Here is a 24713-nt window from a genome sequence, read left to right on the forward strand (position 1 = left end):
AGGAATCTAAGGACTAAGTATTATTAGTGTTTTTTTTTTTTAAATATTAATTTGTACATCCTGTAAGTTTGTCTATCTGACCTGGCTATAGTTTTCCACTCATCTACTCGAAGGTTAGCTGGGAGAGAGCCCTTATAGGGATAAGTTCGCCTACTTCCATTACTATAATTTATTTTTGTAAACCTGTGTTGTGTACAATAAAGTGATTACTACTACTACCACTATTACGATTTAGGAACGCGAACTTTCAGCCTAATGACCTCACCCCATAAACGAATACCGTCGAGAAAAACTCCCAATCGTCTCTTTAGTATCTAAGCATCAATCGCCGCCGACACGGCCGTCTAGACAGGCTGACCCAACCAACCGTGACCGATCTCATTTCGAACTTCGAACCAAGGCACGGAGCAGAGAGGAGCATTGTAATTTGTAGTCTGCAACGGGGGGCCTATTCGACACGACACATTTCGCCGCCATCAGATGTATCCAAGCTGCTAAAAATATTAGAATATGCACTTTACGTATATTATTCAATTAAATTTGGCGCACAGATAAATTATAATAGGCTAGATGACAAATTTTCATTAATGGTATCAATCGATCAGGTTTATTTTTAGGATTAAATGTCTATATGGGACCCGTTGTATTAAATCTATACAAAAGTCAGAAATTATTGTCAAAGTCCGACAGTCGTACTTCACTCGCAAGACGCTCCAAGCAAAACGATAAGTGAACGTGACGTCAAGTTCACTTTGAATTGAATTGAATGTATGGACAAAATAAGAAAATTGCGTTTTTTTCGGTGAAATATTGCGTTTATGTATATAGTTGCCGTACAATCTTTTTTTGGATAAAATGTAAGGAATCGAATGGTACCCTTACTTTTTTCCTCTTTGGAAGTTGAAAAATTACAAAAATTTTGAAACTTTCAGGTTCTGCATTTTTGTATTATTTCCATATAATATCTACACTTTTATGATAAATTGCTCATTTGCTATGTTACTAGATTTTGTTATAAAATTCAACATGTGTCATCATCCCTATTGTAATTCAGTAAGAGAGGGGAAAGGGAATAGCAACCGGTTGTAAACGTGAGTTAACTTTGAATAGACTGTGACTGTACTCAATAGAGGGTACTGGAGCGGTGCATAATTGACATAATTGTCACCTGCAAGGCCGCGAGGTCGACGGTCGCGGGTCGGCCGCGCGCCGACGCCGGCGCCGGCCGTGAGCTAACCAACCGAGTGATCCACTTATGCAGTCGTGATTTGACGACACGACCTAACTAGAACATATACCTATACAATACTTCAAGCAAAGTATAGCGCGTATTGTTCAATTGATCGTCGAGGACGTAAGGCGAGAGTTATTAGGCCGTACAGGCGTACAAAAATGGTGCAAAAGAAGGACGTTTTATGTGTCATCCAGGAATTTTATTTAAAACTCAAGAAGTAGCTATAGTAACGTGATAACTGTACCACAGAATAACTAATACTGTACTTTAACTACTTTATGATTTATGAGTAAATTTTTTATAATACAAACGAAACAAAGGAAACCACACCAATTACATTTTTTTTTGTTTAAACCATTTGAAAATAATTATCGAGATACCAAAGATAGATATAACTCCGTAATAGATGGATACAGTCTACCTAGGGGCCCACTGACTATCAGTTCGCCGGACGATATCGGCCTGTCAGAACAAAAATTTGACAGTTCCGAACAAGTGACAGGCCGATATCGTCCGGCGGACTGATAGTCAGTGGGCCCCTTAAGGAAAAAACGTGCCTCGAAAATCAAGAAAATTTGATTCTCGATCAGATGTCGCTACTACCTTTGGCCTACACTCGGATAGATGGCGTTGACGGTTTCGTTTGTTATTTAACAATTGTAACGCATATCAGTGAAAGAACATGGGTCAAAATAATAAAAATAATTAATGCAAATAAAAAAAAATCATTTATCCATATTTAAATACATTTTATCGTATTTTTATAAATTTTCATTTTTAGTTTTAAAGTGTGTCGATAGATGGCAGTGAATTTACTGTGGTTACAAAAATTACTATGACAGTACCGCTCTATAATATTATACCCTCTTTGGAGATACAAAACTTTATTTCTTGGCCCTATTATTAGGCCCTTGTAAGTATATGTAAATGGTTTGGTAGATATTAGGTGATGCTCTACAAAAGTTCGTTACTTAGGAAATCTTCGCACAATATCAGCATTTATTGCCCATGACATCAGCTCCATATGTTATTACAACCATATCTCTTCACTCCAAATTGCTATACACAATCAAATTTGTACTTTATCCCACACGGAATAGAGTACAACGGGTTTTTTCTAAGCGCAATTATCTTGTTTCGGTTTATCTGCGGTGACGCAACGGCTTTTTGTTTGAAACGTTTTTTTTTTTTTTTCAATTAAGAATGTTAACAATGGTGTCGTGTTACTTTTTGTTCTCTTTATCTGTGGGCCCTTCTCGTAATGAACGCATGATTCCGGTTCGTTACAGCTAAATATCATAATGGCTTTTCAAGTTTTCACATATTTTACTAAATCTCAAATTGTCTTAGTTCCAAAATGCCTGAATTCCCAAATTGACTTATTTTCAATACAATAAAAAGTCATAATAACATTTACACATTACATCCGATATCCAAACTGTATAGTTGGTAAAATGAACAATAACTTCAAATTAAGACTGAAAGTGATAATGCATTAGTTTCATAATTACCAAAATTCAAAAATGCCTTTTGTTGACAGGCCCAAAGATCAAAATGACACTGTCTCTTAATATCTAAAATTCTCGATGGTACAGAATAAAAATAGTAACAAGACGAAAATTGGGATGCCGTTGATAATTAATTTTAATTTATATTATTTGTATTTTTATATTTATCTCAAATAGTTCTAAGCTACCCTCCGGCCCGGGGTGCCACAGAAAACCAGCGCTGTGGTATTTACTTATACCAGAGCATATGCTGAGTGGCGTCCTTTTGTAGCCACTATAGCGGCGCCAAAATTTGTGTTTATTCATTAACCCTTACCTTACTCCTTTTTCTATAACTACCATTGTACCTAGCTTTAAGTGTTTAGTGAGTAAGTTCTTTTTTGTAACTGAGGTGGCGCTGTTTGTAGAAGGTCTTTACAATAAATGTCTTTTCTTTCTTTCTTTCTTTCAATTTAATTTTTTTTTTAATACCACGTCGGTGGCAATCAAGCATACAGCCCGCCTGATGGTAAGCAGTTACCGTAGCCTATGGACGCCTGCAACACCGGAGATATTACACGCGCGTTGCCGACCCTTTAAAAATAATTAATTACTCATTGCTTAAAAACTGTAACTTCAACATAATTTTAAATATTTTCCATAGATACTGAGTTAGATATTTTGACAATGTGGCGTTTTTGTATGTAGTTAATTTGGGTTTTAGACATTTTGGGAAACGGTAGAATTGAAAATTTATCAAAACGCGATAGAGTCTAAATGAATTATAGTCGTATTAAGAATACGATAATTTAAGAAGTAGGCGTAAGTCATTTCGAGCTTTAGACATTAAGAGAATAATCTGTTTTGACATTCTGATATTCTAGGAACACGTTATTATGATATTTGGCTGTAAAGAACCGGAATCAATGACTTTAGTCCTATACGAGCAGTGTTATTGGTTTGTGTTGTTTGTTTGAGAGCTTAGTTGTTGCGTCGTCTCTACTAATTGTTCGAAACACTTGCTTAATGTCAATTAAGTGTAATAAATATTAGTACTTTATGAGACACTAGATAATGAACGGCATTAAAATACGTGTAGGTTTATGACACGAGCAAAAAGCGAGGGTATAACAATTGAAAACCCCCAACCAGTACGTAGTCGAAGAAATGCTTTCGGAATGTATGGCTTTCCTCTACAAATGATTTTCTTAACCGATCCTCGTTTTTTTACAATTTAGTTTTTGGATACATACATTTATTCAGTATTAACGGTAGAAGAGGAAACTTGAGACCACAGAGGCATCCATCCACGAGGATAAATAACCGCACGACGGCAATACTTCCTGTTCGTTTGTAACACTGGCATACATTACTTTACCTGCTTGATTGGTATAATCATAGAGTAACTTATACTAGAGCGGTACTGTCATAGTAAATTTTGTAACCCCAGTAAATTCACTGCCATCTGTCGACACACTTTAAAACTAAAAATTTATAAAAATACGATAGAATGTATTTAAATATAGATAAATGATTTTTTTTATTTGCATTAATTATTTTTATGAATTTGACCCATGTTCTTTCACTGATATGCGTTAAAATTGTTAAATAACAAACGAAACCGTCAACGCCATCTATACGACTGTAAGCCAAAACTAGTAGCGCCCTCTGAACGAGAATCAAATTTTCTTGATTTTCGAGGCACGTTTTTTCCTTAGACTGTATCCATCTATTACGGAGTTATATCTATCTTTGGTATAATTCAGGGGTTCCCGTGCGCCGCCGCGGCGCCCTTATATGTGCCAATATTATATGTCAGTAAGGCGCTATTTCCATATAGCTTTAATTAGAAATCAACCTTATCGACAAGCGACAATGTGGTACCTTTTGGTTGAAAACGTCACATATTTTGTTATAAAAAGACAAATTAGAACCCGTGTTGTGTGTGACCTTCATAAAATGCAGATTATAAGTATTAGAGAGAGAGATTACAAGAATCAAGCTAAGCCGTTATCATAATAGTTATCTACAGCTAAAACCAATATTGACACGGCCAAGGTGACTGGAGCGTCTGAGGGCCTCCTATATAACCGCGAACCTCCCTGTCACACTTACGTACGAATTTACAAGTGCGACAGAGAGGCAACACGTCGAACTTGGTTCGCAGTATGCCCTCTGGTGTACAACTTAGATAACCTACTTCAGAGATTGCTGTGGTTTTCATTCTTGTTTGTGATTTTTGGAAAGGGCAAAGATAGATATAACTCCGTAATAGATGCACACAGTCTAAGGAAAAAACGTGCCTCGAAAATCAAGAAAATTTGATTCTCGTTCAGAGGGCGCTACTAGTTTTGGCCTACAGTCGTATAGATGGCGTTGACGGTTTCGTTTGTTATTTAACAATTTTAACGCATATCAGTGAAAGAACATGGGTCAAAATCATCAAAATAATTAATGCAAATAAAAAAAATCATTTATCTATATTTAAATACATTTTATCGTATTTTTACAAATCTTCATTTTTAGTTTTAAAGTGTGTCGACAGATGGCAGTGAATTTACTGGGGTTACAAAATTTACTATGACAGTACCGCTCTAGTATAAGTTACTCTATGGAAAGGGCTACTGAAGGCTAATGTTGTTTACGATTGCCGAGATAACTAAAAGTCCTTCGAAAGGACGACTTTGTTTGAGCGACTTTTCCTTTGAAATGTAAATTGGAGAAGGTAAATGACGCTGATGTACACGTATTTGTATAAACGTGACTATGTATCTAGTTTCTTAATCATTTGTGCTAATCACAGGTAAAACTTAAAACCATTGTAAATAAAACCGGCCAAGTGCGAGTCGGACTCGCCCACCGTGGGTTCCGTACTTTTAGTATTTGTTGTTATAGCGGCAACAGAAATATATCATGTGTGAAAATTTCAACTGTCTAGCTAGAACGATTCATGAGATACAGCCTGGTAACAGAAAGACAGACGGACAGCGGAGTCTTAGTAATAGAGTCCCGTTTTTACCCTTTGGGTACGGAACCCTAAAAAGGGAATAACATGATCTTAACACTTCGGTCTGAAAATACTCCACATATACATAACAAACAACCATAAACATATTTTTGCTTCTAAGACCGGATCCATGATTAAATTGATTAAAGTACCTACACATACCAATAAAGTATGAAAATAGAGAGATTTAACTCTTTGATAATAGTATAAGTAATCAAACCAAAGCTAATCTTATCCGTGGACTTACACCCTGTTTAATATCAAGAAAAAAGATACTTAAATAAAAACAATACAGGTATAAAACACGATAAAACCTAAGACAGCTTACGGCAGAGACATTTAAATTAATAATGAATCAGGGGCGCACATGTCACTAGATTTGCCAGAACAAAGGAAAGGTAGAGGCCGCCCGCCCCTAACCTGGTGGTCAAAAATACAATGAGACTTCAAGGAAGCCCATTTGCCTGAATAGACAACCCAGGACAGATTAGCCTGGCGCAGAAGTGAGGAGAACCCGACCCCAAAAAATGGGAAAAGGGCAGCACGAAGAAGAATTGTTTGACATGATGCCAACGGCCGCTTTCTATCACCGCACCGCTTGCCATCGGCAGGGCGTTCATCCTCACACTCTAGCACCTAAATGGTCGCGTACTGTGCGGTTTAAGAGGAATTTCCTCCCGCGGACGCTTCGGCTGTGGAATGAGCTCCCTGCCGAGGTTTTCCCGAAGGACTACAGTATGGGGTTCTTCAAAAAAGGAGTGTACAGGTTTTTAAAGGGTCGGCAACGCGCATGTAATATCTCCGGTGTTGCAGGCGTCCATAGGCTACGGTGACTGCTTACCATCAGGCGGGCCGTATACTTGTTTGCCACCGTCGTGGTATTAAAAAAAAATGTAATGTAATGTAATCATTTATTGCAGACAAATAGTCCATATTATGTACCTACACAACAATTTACAAGCAGAATTAAAAATAATCAATCAAAAAATTCATAAACCAAGTCAAATAAATAAATAAGGGGCGCCTTAGACTGATTCTATTTAGATATCTTACCTACTTAAGTAGTTGATATTAAAAGTATGAAACCTGATTGTTTCAGACTTCCTCATACAGCCATTTGAAATGATTAACGACTTTATAAAGTAAACAATACGAGAACGTAATAAAATTACCGTACGTGCCTCCGCGACCAAACACGAACGTGCTAAACTCAGTATAACAACATGGCGAGCGCTTGAGAGAAAACTAAACAGGTAGGTCGGTATAATTAAAGGAATATTTGTGGTATTTTCTATAAAAAGGGACCTTATTGTCGATGGCGCTTACGCCATTATAAACGATGCTCCGATATAAATACAATGCCGCGCGACGCTGTGAAATATATGAAAAATATGTTTCAGAGAAAATGCCCCATTTTTTAAATACAGACACCTGCAATAAAGTCAAGAAGTGTTAGATCAAGTAAAGGAAAAATTCAACGTCGTGTCATATCAGGCTGTCAAGGAGAAGGCAGAGGACCGACACACATTGAAATCGCTCACCGACAAGTGTGTAACTTAAATATATGATGATGACCTGCAATAATATGTTACACAACGAAGGCCGCAAAAATATCTGGCACGATCTTATTTGTAGAGTCATAAGACTTACTGCTGTGGCGCGACGACCTGAAGTGGATCTTGGCCTCCCGACACCAAAGACCCGCCATGCTACTCTGTCCAAAGCCGTGGGCGAAGACCGTCTGGACGCCCTAGGTACCGCTGGAGCGACGAAGTGCAGAAAGACCTCAGCGAACTCGGCGCCGTCGACTGGACACTGTACCGGCTTGGAAATACTCTTGATTATTGAGTGACCCTGTCTATGAAGCCGATGGTCCTGGATTAGAATCCCGGTAAGGGCATTTATTTGTGTGATGAGCAGTTATTTGTTCTTGAGTCATAGATTCTCATCGTCAGAGCTCATCATTTTACATATAACGGCTCAGAAAAGATCATCATGTACTTCGTCAGACCTCCAAAAAAGGGGCCAAACTGAAAACCAGCGCTGGACTTCAGTCTAGCACATGCTGAGCTTGGTACCCATGGCCAACATGTATTGCAGAATTTGATTACCTATTAGATTAGACAATAAGTTAGTATTTAACCTAGAATAAGTTAACACTATACTTAAACTAGAACTTTTGTATTGTATTGTTGTATTGCTATTTTTTGTACTATCATGTTTTGGCAATAAAGTGATTTGAATTTGAATTTAGATGTTTTCTTTTATACATATATCGTCGTCAGCGTACCCACATACGCCTTCTTACCTTCTTAAGCTTTTTTTTCTTTATTGGGGAAAAAACAGATACAGCTTACCGTGGGACTTAGTCAATTTGCGTAAGAATGTCCCTATAATATTTATTTATTAAATCCGCAAATAAACAAATCACCTTCGTTTTCACATCAGTTTAAGATGGCGGCCTAGCTAGCTAGGCCTACTCCCGCTAATAAATGTATTACAAATGCGTAAGTTTACTGTTCAGATAAGACTTACCTACTAAGTTCTGAGGAATTAAGCAGTTTTAACTACTTCTTCGCGGAATCGCGGGATGGGGCTAGTTTACAACAAATACCGAAAATATTATTCCGAAGCTGTCCACGCAGTAACAGACGGCCAGTTGCGCCTGTCCATCCTCATTTCCTTCCCGAAATTAGCAATTTCCTGTATCGCCTAGTGACAAGGTCCAAGGTGACCTCGCACTGCTTCCTTCTATAACTTCCTTTAATAATTTGTCGTGGTGGTTGTGGTGGTGAAGGCGCGGCATGGTGGAGGCGGATCTGCGCGAACTTCGAGTCAACAATTGGCGAGAGGCCGCACAGGACCGAGAAAAGTGGCGCTGTCTTGTGCCGGAGGCCAAGTCTTATTTTGGGTCGCTGAGCCAACGGAGTAAGTAATATTTACGTTAGGTTTACCCGTGCGAAGCCGGGGCGAGTCGCTAGTGTAAAAATAAGGAGAATTAACCATTTGAACGCCACGCCACATACAACGCGCCATTGTCAAGCTTATCGGAAGGCACGAAGGTTGATCTAATGTAACCGAGCGCGTCAGTTGGCGTCTTTGACGGTAAAAGGGTTAACGTAATCTATGTATGTAAAACGATGTTATAAGATTTATTTATAGGTATGATTTATGCAATATTTTCAAGGAAAACCTGAATGCAAACGGCAATTGCTTGCACTCCTAAATATAAACAACGAAGGTCGTGATGTCATTAGTAACAAGCATAGAGTAACTTATACTAGAGCGGTACTGTCATAGTAAATTTTGTAACCCCAGTAAATTCACTGCCATCTGTCGACACACTTTAAAACTAAAAATGAAGATTTATAAAAATACGATAGAATGTATTTAAATATACCTAAGATAAATGTTTTTTTTTATTTGCATTAATTATTTTTATGATTTTGACCCATGTTCTTTCACTGATATGCGTAAAAATTGTTAAATAACAAACGAAACCGTCAACGCCATCTATACGACTGTAGGCCAAAACTAGTAGCGCCCTCTGAACGAGAATCAATTTTTCTTGATTTTCGAGGCACGTTTTTTCCTTAGACTGTATCCATCTATTACGGAGTTATATCTATCTTTGGTAACAAGTTACAATACAATATGGCATGACCGCATTTTTCCAAGAATTGCGCCATAAAGCCACACCTTCAATGCTTTTAGGGTTCTGTACCCGAAGGGTAAAACGGGACCCTATTACTTAGAATTCGCTGTCTGTCTGTCTGTCAGGTACCTAACGTACTTCCCACATTTAACCTTCTTTGGGCAGTAACAATAATCCGCCCCTTATTGTAATAAGTAATTTATCGCACATCTACTTATTTTAACAACCTTTTAACAGCGATTTCATAATTAAGTATCGGATATCAGATAATTTCGTATTTGATCTCTCCTTTTTAGGATTTCGTACCCAAAGGGTAATAAAAACGGGACCCTATTACCAAAGATAGATATAACTCCGTAATAGGTGGATACAGTCTAAGGAAAAAACGTGCCTCGAAAATCAAGAAAATTTGATTCTCGATCAGATGGCGCCACTAGTTTTAGCCTACTCTCGTATAGAGGGCGTTGACGGTTTCGTTTGTTATTTATAATTTTAACGCATATCATTGAAAGAACATGGGCCTAAATCATATAAAAATAATTAATGCAAATAACAAAATCATTTATCCATATTTAAATACATTTTAACCTATTTTTATAAATCTTCATTTTTAGTTTTAAAGTATGTCGATAGATGGCAGTGAATTTACAGTGGTTACAAAATTTACTATGACAGTGACAGTACTGCTCTATCTTATTATATCCTCTTTGCTATTACTAAGACTCCACTGTCCGTCCGTCTGTCTTTCCGTCTGTCACCAGGCTGTATCTCATGAACCGTGATAGCTAGACAGTTGAAATTTTCACAGATGATGTATTTCTGTTGCCGCTATAACAACAAATACTAAAAACAGAGTAAAATAAAAAATTTACCGTTTTTTTGCGTAATGGTACGGAACCCTTCGTGCGCGAGTCCGACTCGCACCTGGTCGGTTTAATTTTTTATCGTTATCTACTTTAGTCAGTCTGTAACTAGTCTCTCTCTTAAGATGTCATTCTTATTCGTGTTTCGTCACGGTCTTCCTAGGTCTCATTCGTTGTTTTTCGTCCTTGTTTTTCGTGTCATGCTAGCTAGGTATTTTGTCACATTCGTTTTTCGTCACTCTTTTTTGCTTTCATTGGCAATTCGTCTCATTCTTTTTTGGGTGCATTTGCTACCCGTCTCGTTCTCGGTCGTGTATTTTTTCGTGAAAGTCATTATTGTATTCGTTTTAGATACGTTTCCAGGTAATATTATGTAGTAAATAGGTATTGAACACGATATTTGCAATAGTTTAATGATAATTTATGTTTCATATGAAACAATAGTCACAAAACTCACAAATAGGCTACGGAGACTGCTTAACATCAGGCGGGCCGTATGCTTGTTTGCCACCGACGTAGTATAAAAAAAAGTAGGCATTGAGACGAAAAACTAATGTGACGAACTCAGAATGCGATGAAAAACAAAAGAGATTATAAAGATGGGATGTTTCATACATTTTAGCTGATCAGGGTGCGTAGCCAACATGCCAATCGTTATATCCGTAGCGAACGAAAAGCAGCTGTCACTGTCGCACTCATATGGAAAAAGAGAGAGATGACTTCGCTACGCTACGGAGCGATAACGATTGGCACATTGGCTAAGCACTCAGATGTCGATGTTTCCTATAGAAGAGTCAACATTTTTATTGAGGCTACTTTAATAAACTGTCTACTTGCCTGTGCTAAAACCTACCTGTAAAAAAGAAGTATTTTCAAAGAAGAATAGTTATTTGTTATGCAAGGGTGCAAAGTTGTATTTTACCCGCGAGTGTGGAAAAAATAGAATCCTGAGCGTAGCGAGTGTTTTAACATACGAGAAGTAAAATACATTTGCACCCGTGTGTAACACAAAACTTTTCCCCTCACTATAGCGAGGAAAGTGCAACATCCACAGGCGTTAGATCATCTTCATCAACTGAAATCACTATTTTTTTTACGATATTATAACAAAAAACTGGAAATTCTGTACTTTTACATGAGAAGTTCTTCTTCTTCTTTTAAAATTATGGCTTCAGCCCAGTGGGACTATTTCGCCAGTATCAAGGTATTAAGAGGTTTAAAAACGACAAAAATTGTACGGTTGTACAAGACAGTGTACGGTGATTTGTTAGCTCTTGTAAATCGATAGCTAGACTTTACAAGAAGCACGTGGACTACCGGCCGTTGACTCCAAGATGGTGGTTAAACGCGCTTCAAAATTAATTCTCCATTCACTGCACACTACCACATTAGTTTACTGTATAATAAGCTATCGATATTACACTTTAAACAATATTAATGAGCAAAAAACAAAGTAATCAATCACGATGCTAACCATCATGATGGCGCTCGAACCGGAAGTCCACATGAGAAGTTCTTCTTCTTCTTCTTCTTTTAAAATTATGGCTTCAGCCCAGTGGGACTATTTCGCCAGTATCAAGGTATTGAGAGGTTTACAAACGACAAAAATTGTACGGTTGTACAAGACAGTGTACGGTGATTTGTTAGCTCTTGTAAATCGATAGCTAGACTTTACAAGAAGCACGTGGACTACCGGCCGTTGACTCCAAGATGGTGGTTAAACGCGCTTCAAAATTAATTCTCCATTCACTGCACACTACCACATTAGTTTACTGTATAATAAGCTATCGATATTACACTTTAAACAATATTAATAAGCAAAAAACAAAGTAATTAATCACGATGCTAACTATCAAGATGGCGCTCGAACCGGAAGTCCACATGAGAAGTTATTAAGTAAAATTTTTGTTGACAATGTTGACATTTCTGGCGTATGAAATGTCAATGATGCGTTTTGAAATTGCATCGAGTTAACTTGTGCGTTCAGAATTTATATTTAACATAATTATTAAAAAACAAACGTTTATTATGGAATTTTAAGGTTTATGACTTAAAATCATTAAATAAAGCTAAATCTGGTATTTTCTATTAGATTCTCAAACCCTTTATTTAATGATAATTAATATCGAACGAACCATTCTTATGAGCGTTTTACGTTTTGTTATCTGTCAACCTACTTAAACACGCTCCATCCAAGGTCAAATTACTTTCCCCACTAGTGGATAAAATGCGTTTTTCCCCGCTTGTTTTAAAGGATAAAAGACGGCTTTCCGAGCTAGTGAGGGGAAAAGTAAAATATACTACACGACCTTGATGATGCCGTCATTTGACCTTGAGTCGATCTGTCATCGTGACCTCATGATGTCAGCTGGTGACTTCACCTCTTCTGTTTACCTACGCCAATATGCGCTGTGATACGATAACAGTTCTGTTTAATTTATAGCATGATATGACAATGTAGAACATAAAAATTTATATTATGACAAAGTTAAGACAGAATTAGACTCGAAGTATTCCATACCACAATATGTTAAGCAGGGGTTCCCAACCTTTCTAGCCTCCTTTTGAAAAAAAAAATAGGTTTTTGATATAACACTTTAAACTCTCGCGTTTTGTAAACATAAATAATGTCATTACCGGGTCTAACGCGATTAAATTTAATTATTTTACATTTTTTCCGACGTTTCAACTAGGTTGCACTAGCTGTGGTCACGGAAGACTGACGATGACGTCCCAGCAAATTATTATTATTATTATTTATTTGATACACTAGCAGCTCTTTGAGCTGATGCGTGTATATCGAGCACTTATATTTTATTTTGTACTTTTCAAAGTTCTAAAATGTGTATCTAGTCTATTTTTGAAAGTGTTCACTGACGGTGCACTGACAACAGTTTCTGGTAGAAAGTTCCACACATTTACCACACGATTCGGCAAGAAGTGTTTCCTAGGGTTGCTAGCACACGGGGGTTTGACAAGTTTCTTAGAGTGTCCTCTCAACTTTGCATTCTGGCTTGATATGTATAGGTCTTTAATATTTGGAACATTGTAGTGACCAGACAAGATTTTGTATGTCTCAATAAGATCGCCTCGCTTCCTTCTGTCCTCCAATGTTGTAAGACCTAGTTCCTGAAGCCATTCTTCATATGGCTTGTCCTTCAATGAAGCAACCATTTTCGTTGCTCTTCGCTGTACCTTTTCCAGCAATGTGATGTCCTAGGGGGACCATATCTGAAAAGCATACTCAAGTAAAGGGTGAAGGTATGACTTGTATATTCTAATAAATAGGTCCTTAGTAATTACATGGAATGCTTTCCGCATCATATACAGCATAGAAATGTCAATTGAGATATTGGTAAACAACACTTCTTCTCATCGTGTGAAGGGATCATAACTAAATAATATTTTGCCAATATCTTGCCACCTTTAACCCCCGAGGGGTAGCTCTTATGAGGTCTTCTTGTTTAATGTTTATTGGCATTTGCTGGGACGTCAGTCTGCCGTGACCACAGCTAGTGCAACCTAGTTGAAACGTCGGAAAAAAGGTAAAATAATTAAATTTAATCGCCTTATGTTACTGTAAGTAAGATAAGGCGATTAAATTAATTAAATTTATTTGTGTAAGTCTAGCGAGTCGTTTTAAAATGAGAGTGTAACTACATTTGTATGGAGAACCGAGCTTGCTGGGGACTCTTAACATGGTTAAATATGCCGATGAATCAAGAAGTATACTAGTTTACTAGAATATTTATAACCATCAATTAGTTTTTCCAATAAGTCGATAAAAGTAAGTTGATAAGAGTAAAGTGACACAATATTTAACAATAAGCTGAAATCGTTACTTGTAGAGAAGGCTTACTACTCGATCGACGAATTCATGCTGTCTATGCGAAATGATCATTGATCCCATATCGTAACTTCTTCCAAATTATCAACTTATTATTGTGAATATTAATTTTATTTTTATTTTATTCTTAAGAATTTGAATGACTTGTAAAATGTATTTTATTTTTACCAATAAAGATCTGTATATCTGTAATGCCGCAATTGCGAGGTGAACGTCTGATAACAACTGTTTACATTCAATAAGTATGCACTTAATTTACTATGCATTGGCACTCTGGCACTTCAAACCCTTTCACATTACCTGCATAGTTCAAAATGTCTAATTGCATGCACAAGGCTATCCCTTTTGGATTTTATGGTATGATGATAGTTAGTATCTGAAACTGTAGGGTCAAAACCAGGGACCGGACAACCCTTCCTCGATAAAAGACTTTCAAAGGACGTCCCTTTAAGATGGCTAACCCAGACATACCAGTTCAAACTACTAGCCCATTCATATGACTATCCCTGACTAAAAACTTACCAAACAATAAAGCTGGCCCTTTATACGGGTTACCCTAACAATTTAGCGAAATTTATAAAACTTTCCCATATTATTTTAGCCAACGTTTGTATGTGGCCAGTATTGATTGACATTTATACATATGAAACTTTACAATCTCTAGTAAAATAGAAGGATGGAAGGAATATGTTGGACGGAAAAAGTTACCAATGAAGACGTCCTAAAAGGAGTGAAGGAAAAGAGAAGTATAATGAACATTATTAAAAATAGAAGAGGAAAAATGATCGGCCACCTGCTACGACACAACCACTTCATCAGGAACATCATAGAAGGAAAAATAAACGGAAGGAGAGGTCTGGGAAGGCCAAGAAAAAGTTATATGAGCCAAGTAAAGGAGCATGCAGGGGCCGTGTCGTACCAGGACACTAAAGGGCTGGCTTCGGATCGACCAAGGTGGAGACAACTTCATCACGCTGCACCGACAAGAGCCCACAGCTCTTAAATTGAATGAATGATTAAAATACACTGACAATTCCGAGTATGTCATATAGTAGATGATCATTCACTATCGGGCGCAAAGTAATGTGTGCTTTATGAACAAGGTAAATGGTCTAAATTAGCATGCTTATACGCTAAAAGGGTATACTTATAAGGCTAACCATTATAAGCAATATGCTTATTTTTTTTTGGCGATTTCTTGGTTGATCCCATAGTAAAAGTTGCTCAGTATAATCCCAAAACCTCCCTGGCATCGGGAATGCACTTATTTTTTTGCCATCCTGTAGAGCTGAAATGTTCCACACACCAACATCTTACGGATTCTTGCATCTAAAAATGTTGTTTGTGTACGCATGTTGCAATAACACCATGTCAAAACAACCACATGCACGAATTGTTGACATGGCAAACATTCAATGACATTTCAAACTTATAAACCACTTTTAAAACTTATAAACTATCTTAAAACTCTATAAATTGTTACGAAATATACCTCAACATCTAGTTTAAGCTTTTTTATAACGCTAAAGCAGATGTAAAGACTAAAATTTACATTTCAACACGCAATTCACTATCTAAATGCAAATTTTACGTATTTAGCAAAACAAGTTTCCATATTAGCTGTAGAGTTCTTGGAATGAAATTGAATTAACCAATTAGAGCTTTATTATAGAGCTGTGCCCATTCCCAGACTATACATCTTATACGTACGGAGACGTCCACATAACTTAGAACTCTTAGAAGTCTTCTAACCACTTTCTTCAACACATTATACTCTCTTTTCAACTATGCTGAAGTTAACAGATGTATTGTGAGTACAGAATAAGCAAGATTAAGTAAGAAACCCACCTTAGACCGGCGAAAAATATCCGCGTCTTGAAACAATCCAGTTCACAATCCACAAAAAACTAGCACACTCACAAACTTTTTAATGAACACTTTTTCACTATAAAACTACACTGAACACGTAATGCACTCAGATATTAATGTTAAACGCACTTTTTGCGCGTTTCTCGCTTGATTAGATGTTTTATTAGATTAGCGAGCGCGGCGTGCAAGTTAGCAACTTTGTGAAGTCGTGTCGAGTGCCGAGGTTTGTTGACAGCAGCAGCACCTTCACACCTTGCGTCCAATAGGATGCGAGCGGTCCGCGTTGGGCGCATGTGTTGAAAGGTAATCCGCGTCAGTTTGAGGAGACCGTTTTGTAGCTCTTCCAACTGAAATATTTAGCAAGCTCTTGGTATGTATAGTTGTCAAAGGACTGTCTCATTTCAAACATAGACAGAGAGAATCATACTATCTTTGTCTTACACTAGTACTAGCGACCAAAAGAAAAGGATGGGTATAGTTTTTTTTGTTCTTATTTACTGACAATTTGGTTTGACCAACGTATTAGGTATTTTGTCAATAAAAAGGCGATAGAATTATATTTTAAACTTCTGTAAGGAATTCCAACTTGATTGTGTCTTCTTTGTATATTGATCTAAGTTCAGTAAAACATAAAAATTAAGTACAGTCAACTTGCTTATTTATAGTTTAATCAGTTATCAGCCTCCTCCCGCGACACTTCCTCCTAGATCAGGGGTCGGAAAACCGCGGCTCGGGAGCTCTTTGGAGCTACAATTGCAGCTCTCCAAATCCCTCGAAGTATTAAAGCTTTTTGAGGTTCCTAAAGTAGTGATTACTATTGCGGTTGACTCTTTTTCTCAAGTCGTTAGTCTGTCACTCTGTCTGTATCCCCCTTAGTACTCCCATCTCGTAGTAATAACCTTTGTTAGTACCCCCATCTCGTAGTAATAACCTCATCCCTTATTTTACTAGGCGAATAAGAGCAGAGTAGGTGACCAGTAGGTACTACAATATTACATATACATACATAGTCTGTCAAGCCATTTCCGTCAATAGAAAAAAGCGGCAAATTAAAAAAAATGTAGGCGGCAAGGGTTATCGTCCTATAGAAAATTTTAATTTCAAGTGCAAGTGTCATAATTTCATAGACGTATAAAATAACACTTGCACCGTCTGGCCTATCAAAATCGCCGCCAACATAGCTTGGTCTAACTCTATTTACAATTTAATACACTGCACTTTATAATGTAACTCCATTTGACAGATGTCATAATACGGTCTACTAAAACGCACCACCTGTCTGCGCGACCCCGCGCGTGCAACTCGGACCGCGTCGACCAATCACTGCATTCCAAACATACTTTCCCGCCGCGCGAAACCGGTCGCCACGCCTTCCCACTCTCCGCTCCATTTGACATTCCTTTCACGACGTATTCTCTCTATTACAAATCCATTGCTTCTTTTGCTCTGTGTTTTTATTAATAGCTCTTCGTTGACGCAGCAATTGATTATGTTATAGCTAATATGCTCAATTTAAAATGTTTTTAAGTGTGACATAGTACGTAAGAGGCTTGAAAAATGCAGATTTGGTTCTTGATGAAGTGTGGCTAATTTCTGTTATTTTAATACCTACCATTACTATAGTCAAGGTTAGATAGTTTGTTTAGAACCTATGACTTTGTACTGTAAAGCATATTACTTCGTCTTACTATTTTACCTACCGTTTTAAAAACAAATACCTATGACGCCATGGTCTAAAAGTTTGGTCTGACATAATCACAGACCTAAAATTTATGCTTACATAATAATGATTATCAACAATCAACATCATAAATTCATAACTTTTCGCCTCGGGCTAATCAACGTAAAACGAATTTATTCCTTACAGTAAGATCTAATATTATTTTCTCATTTAGCATTTAGTACTTATAAATCCATACTAATATTAATATTATAAATACGAAAGTCTGTCTGTCTGTCTGTGTGTTGCCTCTTCACGCTTAAACCGCTGAACCGATTGAGTTGAAATTTGACGTAGAGATAGTTCGAGTCCCGGGGAAGGACATAGGGTAGTGATTATTCCAGAAATCGCCCTTTAGTTACTACTTTAGGGGGGTGAAAAGGGGATGGAAATTTATATGGGGAATCAATAAGCACTAAACCGATTTACATGAAATTGTGTATGGAGGTAGTTTGAGTCCCGGAGACCCCAAAAATTTCTCTTCTCTTCTCTTTTCTTATCCTATCTTATCTTATCTTACCTTACCTTATCTTATATATAATATGCTCAAATTGAATAATTGCTATGAGAATTTTTCCAGGCGCTATACTTACTTTAAGTGCCGTTACTAAGACCACGCACACGCAGACGAAGTCGCGGGCAAAAGCTAGTATTATATATATGTAAGCATATTCAACCGACTTTAAAAAACCGGACACGTGCGAGTCGGACTCGCCCATCGAGGGTGCCGTACTTTTTAACCGACTTCAATTTTTAGCATTTGTTGTTTTGTTATAGCGGCAACAGAAATACATCATCTGTGAAAATTTACAGACGGACAGTAGAGTCTTAGTAATAGGGTCCCGTTTTTACCCTTTGGGTACGGAACCCTAAAAAAAGAGGATGTAGGTACTACAGCCATCGATTTTTTTATTGTACTTATGTACCACATAGTCGCTTGCCATAAGGATGCTCTGACAGGGTTTTCGTATAAAGATACAAGCAATTTTCGTCCTTATGGTAAGCGACAATGTGGTACCTTTTGATTGAAAACGTCACGAGGTCGGCCCTATGACTCGTGCGTTTTTTGCTTGCAACACTGTGCGACTCGGCACTGTTATAATAGCCGAACGGGATAGTGCCATACATTAGAAAGGGACAGCATGATTCGACACTAAATCGCTGACAAACTTCGGGTTTGTAGGAGTGTGTACTCTCGCTTCCGAAATACGTTTTTTCCAGATCGCGATTTTTGCCAGTCGCAAATTTTTGCCATTAAATTTTTTCTCAATATATATGTATAGCTTCCTTTCCCGAAAGCATTTCTAACCATTCCCATATTTTCCAGTAGCTTATTTCCCTGTTAAGGGCCCTCCACACTCATGCGCGAATCACGGCGCGAAGCCGCGAACGCAAGTGTGGAGGGCCCTTTACGTTTTCTAACCATTATATGATTTGGGAGTTTTCAATAAAATTCAAGTTAATTTCAAATATTTATTAGTGTCTTTGGTATTCATATCATCGCGTGTACAATAATTTACTTACAGTTAATTACTTATCATCTAAGCAGTCAAAAATATCAGGCAAATGCATTTCACAATTTTCACTACACCTTATAAAACAAAGCCCCCCGCCCCCGCGTCTGTTTGTGTGTATGTATGTTCGCGATTAACTCAAAAACTTCTGAACCGATTTTCATGCCGTTTTCACCTATCAATAAAGTGATTCATGAGGAATGTTTAGATCAAAGATAGATATAACTCCGTAATAGATGGATACAGTCTAAGGAAAAAACGTGCCTCGAAAATCAAGAAAATTTGATTCTCGTTCAGAGGGCGCTACTAGTTTTGGCCTACAGTCGTATAGCTGGCGTTGACGGTTTCGTTTGTTATTTAACAATTTTAACGCATATCAGTGAAAGAACATGGGTCAAAATCATAAAAATAATTAATGCAAATAAAAAAAATCATTTATCTATATTTAAATACATTCTATCGTATTTTTATAAATCTTCATTTTTAGTTTTAAAGTGTGTCGACAGATGGCAGTGAATTTACTGTGGTTACAAAATTTACTATGACAGTACCGCTCTAGTATAAGTTACTCTATGGTTTAGATAAATATTTTGTTAAGGTTTTGTGTAACCCGTGCGAAGCCGGGGCGGGTCGCTAGTCAAAAATAAAATATAAACACTACAGCCTTTTATATTAATCACAAAATTCACAAAAATATAACACAACTCGTGTAATAATCACAAATAAAAATATATCATAAGATTTATAAGTCATAATTCGTCGCATAGTGCTGTCAACTCCATTAGGGTTATGAAATAAAACTATGAAAACGGATTATATCGCGTATATTGAATTTATAATACATCCCGACGTTTCGAACCCTTTACAGCGTTCGTGGTCAACGGGTGACAATATACGCGATATATATACAGTATGTCTCTGACCATGGGGTTTTAAATTCAGGGCTCGATTCTACTCGCTAAAATTAGCTACTTTTATTATGGGACCAACCCCGAAATCGCGAAAAAAAGTTAGGGAAAGTAAAGGAGCTAAATAAAACTTTAAACTATCGTATTTTGTACACATAATTAATGTTATTAACGGGTTTACCGTGACTAAATATATATTTATTACGGTTCCGTACCCAAAGGGTAAAAACGGGACCCTATTACTAAGACCGCTGTCTGTCTGTCTGTCTGTGTCACCAGGTCATCATGAACCGTGATAGCTAGACAGTTGAAATTTTCACAGATGATGTATTTCTGTTGCTGCTATAACAACAAATACTAAAAAACCGGCCAAGTGCGAGTCGGACTCGCGCACCGAGGGTTCCGTACTTTTTTGTATTTGTTGTTATAGCGGCAACAGAAATACATCATCTATGAAAATTTCAACTGTCTAGCTATCACGGTTCATGATGACCTGGTGACAGACAGACGGACAGCGGAGCCTTAGTAATAGGGTCCCGTTTTTACCCTTTGGGTACGGAACCCTAAAACCAGAATAAAAACAATATTTAAGGGGAGCTCCCATACAAAAAACGTGATTTTTTTGCCGTTTTTTGCGTAATGGTACGGAACCCTTCGTGCGCGAGTCCGACTCGCACTTGGCCGGTTTTCACCTTTTCTCCGACGTTTCAGCCAGGTTGCACTAGATGTGGTCACGGAACCACCACACCTGCAACCTGGACCCTGGTAGTGTAACCTGGCTGAAACGTCGGAAAAAAGGTAAAATAATGAAATTTTCTCAAAATGGACGGCAAAGTCGACGTTGCCGGTTAAAAAGTAGTTCGCAAAGTGCGTAGTTTATGGTCAGTCAAAAAATTAAAAACATTGCAGTCTCGATTTCAGGACTGCAATGTTGCATACAAATTCCATTATTTGTCGAGTTCCAAACTTTTTAAAAGTTGAAGTGGCCATATCAAATGAAGGCATAGGTCCATTAAACAGCCAAACAGATGATCAGTACTTATTATTATAATGTTGGTACCGCGACTATTTAGGTGTCTCAAATAGGTTGGTGTACTTTCAGCAGAAAATACACTTCTATTTTTAATTAAAAAAATAAAACGGCGGCAAAGCAAATCCCTTTACTTTTTTCTGTGAAAATATATACATAAGAACGTTGCTTCTGTAAAATATTTCTATTATATTTGTATTTATTGCGCCATTTTTGAGAAAAGCACTATATATGACTCGGCTGGAAGGCTACTTGCTGGCTTCGGATTCAATTAAACGGACTCCTAAGGTCGTCCGTTTAAAACGAATCCTCAGCCAGCAAGTAGCTACTTCCGAGCCTCGACAATAATGTTCTATTAATCGCGTTAGACCCGTTAATGACATTAATTAGAAGAGCTAGATCCAGAATGTGATAAAAACTCCGTAACGTTATTTAACACGCAAATAAATTTCACAACAATTATAACACGAAAACCCTTAAAATCAATAATGAGATTTGTAACATAGGTTTGTTCTGATAAAACGTTTGAATAACGTCACATTTATGCATTTAATGCTTTAAGACATTTATAAATTCATTCAACAATGGAATAATATTCTAAACGACATAATTAGTTGACGGATTTTATCATAAACCCTTTAAACGCCACGCCTATGGAGTTACGCTGCGGCTTACGTAAGCGAACAACTCGCGAACGCGAAGCGAAGCGGCGCGACGGGCCTACGGCGTTCGCGTTCGCAACGAGATCGACCAAGGACACTTCTATAGGTATCAAAGGATTGATTCACTCCGCGCCGCATCGCTTCGCTTCGCGTTCGCGTGTTGTTCGTCTACATAGTACGCTGCGTAATATTCTGTCTTTGGGCGGTCAAACTGGTAACCCTTTTACTGCCAAAGACGTCCACAGACGCGCAAGGTTACGGTGTGATATTAACCTTCGAGCATTTCGATAAGGATAACGATGGCGTGTTGTATACATATAATAGGCGTAGCGTTCAAAAGGTTCATATTATTCTAGACACATTAACATTTACAATACTAAGTAACTGGGACACTGGAACGCATTACACATTGTTTTATTTTTACCCCATTTCATCTTGCTTAAACATTTTCTTGAATACGAAAACGTCAATTTATTTGTTATAATTGATCAAGTAAATCTTGTCAGTAATTAAGAACAACAAAACTATACTTATCTTTTTCTAAGGGTGCTAGTACTAGTGTAAGACAAAGATAGTATGATTCTCTCTGTCTAAATCAGGATTGTAATTCCTCCTAGATCAATATAGTATAAGTTACAATCCAACTTTAGGGGTGTTTATAGAAATCCTTGGCATTAAGAGGGTTAAGTGTTAATTTCAATTAATTTGTGTTCGACGCTCGTTCGATAAAAAATCGACGCGACCAAATTTTGACAAAAATATTTATTAGCAAAGTAATATTTTGGTATTAATTTATTATTTAAAAATATTTGTTTAAATTTAAATAATAACGACATGAGTATTATTGAGTATGTACAGCGCCATATCGAACGAAATACACTAACCCATAGACGTAAATCAGCGTCACTAGACTTAACTCTAATTGTAAATCAGCGTATATCCAATATCAATTACCCGTCGTGTGAAATCAGCGTATATCCAATATCCATTACCCGTCGTGTCAGAGTTGTTGGACGTGTATATCCGTCGTAGGCTGTGCAAGCTAGACGCGTATATCCGTGAAGATGTGCTTAGGTATAAAACACTAACCCATCGACATTATCCAGACTCCTGTGTGCGTTGCTGGACGTGTATAACCGTCGTTGGCTGAGTAGTACAGGAAGTGTTTAATATTTAACACTAACCAATCAACGTAACAGCGTACCCACATCCATTATCCGCCGTATGCTGTGCGAGTTGGGCGTGTATACACGTCAGACGTGTTTAGTCGGGCAGCCAGTGGCCGGCGCGCCAGAGGAGGCAGTGGGGGCCGCTGTATGAGTTGTTCGTGCTCGAAGTATTGGGCTGCGAAATAGATAAATAACATGAAACACACATGGAAAAATCGTATCGAACCTCTCTCGTAGAGACAATTTTTTAAGGGAGATATATATTGTGCTGCTCCGTGAAAGTCAGCTGTCGACAGCCGTTGATGGCCAAATATATCGAGACACATCTCTGTAGTATCTATGTATTTGATACTGACTAGATAAGATAATATTTTACCCATTTCGAGCGTACACTATATTTTAAACGAGGTTTAGACTAGCAGGAACTTGCATGCAATTTTCGTTACATTGCGGTATCTGATCAAACTTTTGAATACAGTTTACTTTAGTACTCGGCAATGTAACATTTTTACAAGAGGGCGCAACTATTTGAAGCTAGGGGTTATGCAGTAACTGACATTGGGGTTTTTCACACGATATTGGCGGAACCCCTGTCTAAAACTGCGAAATTCGTGTACAGTTTTTTTGATGTACACTTATTGAAACTGTAATGTAGAGGCCCAACGGAGCCGACATGTCTCAGTGATAAAGGCTCCTTTTAAATATGTAGATAAAAAAAGTTCTTGCTAGTCTAAACTTCGCTTTATATTACTAAATTTAATGACTAAGAAATAATGCAGTATATCTAACTGGTCCAAACAAAATACAAATGATTGTACAATGCAAAAATAGTTATTTACGATACAAGTGCGGAAAAGAGGAAATTCGAATTACCTATTCGCACGTGTATCGTACAACGTTTTACAGTACATATGGCCCTTTAAACTTACGACATATGCACGAAAAGTGCTCTTTTACGCACTAGTGCGAGAAAGTAGTACCATATGTACTGTAAACTTATTTGTGACCCATCACCCATCATAGAACTTGTTAAGATGCCTGGATAAAATATAAGGTGTCAGTGATATCTCACATTGGTAAGTTACGATAACATATCCGGTCGATACCTTAACAATGAGAATATGAAACTATCTTAGGCGATTATTTGTGACATTTTCAACTAAAAGGTACCACATTGTCGCTTGTCGATAAGGTTGATTTCGAATTGAAGCTATATGGAAATAGCGCATTATTGAGACAACCGACAATAAGTACCCTTTTGGTTGAAAATGGCACATTTTAAGAATTTCCTATAATATTTATTGTATTATGTTCGTACAATGATCTTGCGATATATTTTGTATCTGAATATATACATATTTTGCATTTTAAGATAACATCTTTGTATCTTACTCGTAATATAAAATTTTCATATTGCTCGATAGCTTAAGATAATATTATAGTTATTTGTGCAACAAGAAAGTTGGTTTTTCTTGCGAGTGTTTATTTTGAGTCCCGAGAAAGCGATAGATCTGCCTCGCTTCGCTCGTGATTCAATTATAGAATCTTAAGCGTAGCGAGGGACTCAAAAACACGAGATGTAAAATAATTTTGCTCTCGTGCTGCACACATAATTTTTCACCTCAATAGTGAGAACATATTAAAGGTTAAAATGTATTTCGAATTACACAGAATAATCAATGAGGATATAATTAGATAGAGCGGTACTGTCATAGTAAATTATGTAACCGCTGTAAATTCACAGCCAT

At 37.4% G+C, this 24713-nt stretch overlaps 2 protein-coding genes across 2 annotated transcripts in view; one reads left to right on the forward strand and one right to left on the reverse strand.

Annotated features, from left to right (window-relative positions):
* The window catches only part of LOC134752000 (zinc finger protein 596-like), a 228805-nt gene that overhangs the window by 87526 nt on the left and 116566 nt on the right, over positions 1-24713 (forward strand). The window lies entirely within an intron of this gene.
* Positions 20881-24713, reverse strand: part of LOC134752523 (leucine-rich repeat serine/threonine-protein kinase 1) — a 104894-nt gene continuing 101061 nt past the window's right edge. The window contains exon 57 of the mRNA XM_063688217.1: positions 20881-23140. Within this exon, the coding sequence (XP_063544287.1) occupies positions 23060-23140 (81 nt within the window). The 3' untranslated portion in view covers positions 20881-23059. The remainder of the gene's footprint in view (positions 23141-24713) is intronic.

Source organism: Cydia strobilella, chromosome 24 (genome assembly GCF_947568885.1).
Source record: "Cydia strobilella chromosome 24, ilCydStro3.1, whole genome shotgun sequence".
Taxonomy (NCBI): Eukaryota; Metazoa; Arthropoda; class Insecta; order Lepidoptera; family Tortricidae; genus Cydia; species Cydia strobilella.